This window comes from Penaeus japonicus, unplaced genomic scaffold (genome assembly GCF_977035675.1).
Source record: "Penaeus japonicus unplaced genomic scaffold, GWHDUDI00000001_assembly GWHDUDI00000040, whole genome shotgun sequence".
Classification (NCBI taxonomy): Eukaryota; Metazoa; Arthropoda; class Malacostraca; order Decapoda; family Penaeidae; genus Penaeus; species Penaeus japonicus.
Window position 1 is genome coordinate 7,713,033 of NW_028234442.1, and position 5,000 is coordinate 7,718,032.

At 33.4% G+C, this 5,000-nt stretch overlaps 1 protein-coding gene across 2 annotated transcripts in view; it reads right to left on the reverse strand.

Moving 5' to 3' along the window:
- Seipin (lipid droplet biogenesis associated protein seipin) overlaps nt 1-3,670 on the reverse strand; it is a 22,205-nt gene extending 18,535 nt beyond the window's left edge. The window contains exon 1 of one of the 2 annotated variants that reach the window (XM_043034770.2): nt 3,491-3,670. In XM_043034770.2, the coding sequence (XP_042890704.1) occupies nt 3,491-3,553 (63 nt within the window). In that variant the 5' untranslated portion in view covers nt 3,554-3,670. The remainder of the gene's footprint in view (nt 1-3,490) is intronic. The other variant, XM_043034772.2, reaches the window with a different exon arrangement.
- Nucleotides 3,671-5,000: the final 1,330 nt, after the last annotated feature.

Here is a 5,000-nt window from a genome sequence, read left to right on the forward strand (position 1 = left end):
TTTTGTATCATTTATCTGGACAACTATATCTAATAAGAATGAAAATCATTTCAAGAAGACCCTTGAAAAATTTCAAAAACATTTAGCCACTTGCAAATACTACATCACAAAACATTTTGAATTTTATTCAGCTTTCATAATCAAAACAAATGGAAAAAACTCTTTCCTATCTGGTCAGGTTTTGAAGTATCAAAAGTTATAAATCATCTAATCAGTTTCTATTTGCTACTCTAATTTACAAAATTGATTTTTGCCTCTTGTCTTCTATTACTCCTACTATTAATATATATTTTTCCATACATATTAGATTTTGCTTCATGTCTTCTGCTACTACCGTTATTATTTCTTTTTATCATTATTTTTTTTTAATATCTACAGGACTGTAGACATTTCTTTTGTTACACATTTTGGACTACCATAGTTGTGTTACGCTCATTTCTAAAAGCATTGGAGATAATTTTTATTTTCATTACTTAAGGGACATCAGACGAATTATGAGAGGATTCATCATTTCTAAAGATCCTTATATCACTTTCATTATTCATAGTCATGTGCAGTTAAATCATATGGAATTATCAACCTTTTCTTAGGGCACAAAAAGTAAACCTGTTGTGTAATTGCTGTGGTCCGTACTGGAGTGACATGGGGGGTCAATTTTGAGAAATCAACCATCTCACATCGGCCAACAACTTGTGTACTCCGAGGCAAGTTTTTAGAAATCTATTTGAAGACATGGTGCCATCAAAGTAATTTATTAATGCAAAATGCCAAGCAGGAGTGTCAACATAACCACCACCACCACCAAAGTGTTCAGGAAGTATTGAATATTGAGAGGGATGACATACTAGTCAACACTAGGTATGGTAACCCTCCTAAGTAATTTGAGGTCATGATAATAGTAGAAGTAAGGAAAACAATGAGGAAAATATTATATAAGCAAGACAATATTTATATTTTGTATGAGTAGTATGATGATATGTATACCAGAGAAATTGTATAACAGAATAAAATATATAAGTAATATAAACCATTGGTTGTAGTGCAATTATCTTCTCTATCCCTACCACTACTAACGTCTAACCTCATCCTACAACCTTGACAGTTTACTCCTGCTATTCTACTACTTGTCTTACTTTCTTTTCTTTTTTTCCTTTTTTTACCTCTTTTATTTAGAAAATCTTGTTTCTCCTCTACGATTCATTTAAGGTACATACATGAAACTCGAGACATCCAATAATTCTTACCCAAATCCAATTACTGCTTTATTATTTTCATGGGCTTCTATTCAAAGAAATTATGATAATTCTTAACGCTAGGAACAGATCCATGATTATTATGCTATAGCTGAGGCCTCCATACTTTTAACACTCGGGCAATGCCAACAATAAAGGCTTGGGTTGGTTTCTTTTTGATCACAAATTACTAGGGTGCTAGACAAGCAAAATTTTGCCAGAATAGAAATGGTGGAGGTTTGTTGTCTTGTTTAAAACACTTTTTTTTTTTTTAGACAATGCTGTATCTCTATAAACTATGATAATTTTCAAGTTTACAAGTCCAAAAATCTGGTGCTATTGTGTGACTACAGAAACCTCACCAGTACCTCAATGGTTATATGGCAGGGGTCCTTAAACTTCCTTTTTTCCACCTCTAGTAGTTTTCCTTGATATTTTCAAAGGCCTACAATAATTGACAATCCTAATAACATGTACTGGGTACAGCATTTGCCTATGAACGATAGAAGCAAGACGTCTGATGAAAAAGAAAATGAAGAAGCCTACATGCTTTATATAAATATTAAGAATGATAAAAAAAAAAAAAAAAAAAAAAATATATATATATATATATATATATATATATATATATATATACATATATATATTTATATATATATATGTGTGTGTGTCATACATGTGTATATATATATATATATATATATATATATATATATATATTTGTGTGTATACATACATATATATAATATATATATATATATTTATATATATGAGCACAGGTTCTAAGTGAATAAGCTTACATATGAATAGCTTACTCTCAAAGTCTTCATACAAGAAATTTTCTTTTGATGCAGCTAAATCAGAAGTCTTAGACAATAGTACAAACTACCGAGCCATTATAAACACAATTTTTGCAAAAAGTTATTACTACATTCTTATAATGCTAATACCTAAAAAAGTTCGTTCTTAAGACTGTGGTCACCCAGAAGACACTAAGGGTCAGCAAAAGGTCACATGAGGTTAGCCTGAGTTCATAATAGAGAAGGATCTTTCTAGAGTATTGAGCCTGTGCCTCCATACATATTTCTTCATGCTCCTCTGATATCTATTTGTGCCTAATGTAATAGGAGTTTTCATGTACACACTTGTTCTAATGCTGGGGGAAGAGAGAAAAGGAACTGGTATTAGGGGGTAGGGAGGAGGAGGAGGGGTAAGAAGAAGAGGAGTAGAAAGAACCATACAATAAAAAAAAAAGAGAAAAAAATATAATATATAAAGTGATAACAAATACATAAACAAGCAGGGAATACTAGGACAGGAGTGCGGCCTGAGCCAGGGTATTTAAATTTTTAGCTTGCGAAATGTGCATCATACACCTTCTAGACTCACTGTCAAGAAATTCTTGAATGTAATGTGGATGTAAGAATATTTTCAACATTTATCAATGCATTTTCAAGCTTTATTCATTGAAAATCCCTTAGATTAAAAGGGAAAAACTAGAGAGAAAAAACAAGATATGCATTGCCTTTTCATTGAGCAATAACCATGAGTATAGACCATAAAAAAGCATGTGAAGCCAACCCTAACAGGTACGAAGATAATCTATATAAATAAGAGGAAAGACCCAAACTGCACATGAAATCTCAAAATCTATGCTTGTGAAACAAAGTCAACAGATAGTATGGCCTCTGTGCTTTAGTAAATATAAACAAACATCCAACACATATGTTCTGTCAAAATGATATATTGTGATGTTCTAAGATTACTTAAAGAATGAGGCCATGGTTTATATAGTACACAGTGAAAATATGTTAGCCTTTGACAAAGTACAGTTAGCAGAGGCATTGGAATTGCTTGTCCACCTTGACCTGTGTTCACTAACCCCCCCTCCTAACAAAATGAAATACTCTTTACAGCAGACAAACGCATATACGTCACAAGAATACATTCCCATAACACAGAAGCAAAAGCTAATAACAGGATAAAATGACAGGTTATCATACTACGTTTCAGTAACATGACCTTGCATGCTCTTTGACTGTATGTTTTGATTACTTGTTAATTCATGCTTAAATCCTACCTGTTAAGAATATCGAGCTTTTAATCTATTTGGTATCAATCCTGTTCACCCTAACTGATAAGCGAGCATAAAATGTAAAACTTCTAAGAGTTTTATGTTTTTTTTAACTTAGTTGAAACAAAACATCTCTGTTAATTCATAATAACAGTTCGATTCTCAACAAAGGTCATTATAATACCTCTATGTATCTCATTGTCGCCTTCTTCTTGGTGTCTATGTAATTGCCGATGAGTTGAACCATCTTGATAAGAAGACAGAACACTCGAGGCAGAAAGCAGTACGAGAGACGGGCGAGAGCGGAGCGTGTGCGTTACACGTCTACGGCGTTTCCTGTTTGACTGAAGCGCGATCAGCTGATTGCGCAGGATGACCAACCTTTCCGAGAACTGAGTTTGAATTGCCAATTAGGCTGTAACTTCTGATTATTTTTTTCTATTGTTGCAAAGGAGTCTCTTTTAGAACACAGTCTAGCAAAAGAGTTGAATTAAAATACACCGATTAACAAAGACGCACATACAACACACACACAATCTTACAAGCACATCAAAGAACTTGACACTAATGCTCACGCATAAAAAAGACAATAAATTCAAGTAAAGATGACATACACACATATATCAAAGTAACATGGACACAGACACACGAAATGGTACCTATGCACATATATACAGAAAAATACACACATATCAACGTTAAATGATACTTAAGCACACATATACATACCCCCCCCCCCCTACACAGACTCACATCAATGTAACATCATAATACTTATGCACTCGCACACGCCATACTTATACATACTCACTAATGTAAGTAACATCATATTTATTCATACACCCACACTCACCTGAAAACGAGGATACCCGAAGCGAAAATGTTCAAATATGTATATATATTTTTTTTAATTCACAGAATATACACGAACCCCCAGCTAAGCGTGGAAATTAATTCAATCGCTTTTCGATCGGTCTGAAGGTGAGACTGGCGATTTTCAAAGAATATTGATTTCAAGTTCTTGTGAAATTAATGCTACTTTATGGGTACACTTAACCATGCATATACACGCACGCACACACACACACACACACACACACACACACACACATATATATATATATATATATATATATATATATATATATATATATATATTATAGAGAGAGAGAGAAGATAAAAAACGGGAAAGAGAAAAGGTCTACTTTTTCTTGTCCAATATCCTCCTCTATAACAACATAATGAGAAAGAGTATGGAATAATATCCGATAATCAAATATAAGATATCTAAATGTAGGAGTGCAGGATTAAATGAATAATAGAATCTGAAGAAAGACAGTAACACCCGGCGCCCGTTTTCTACGATTCAAGGTTTGGTGACAGGATGGGAACTGACAGTCGAGGCAGAAGATTCGAGAACCTTCTTGTGAAAGAATTCCAACTCTGGCCAGTCACCTAGGAAGAGGATAAGCTGAATCATCATTTTAGAAGTTAAATTCTTTGGTGATCAGAAAAATCTCTCCATATCTAATATTTTCTTTGCATTATGCGGAATGAATATTACCGTCATTTGGTAAGTTAGCAACCGCCAGTACAATGTTGATATAACAAGCCATGTAAATTTGATTATTCTTATGTTAAGTAAATGGCGTGACACTGACAGAAGTACATGAACGATCTTGGTAAGTGATATC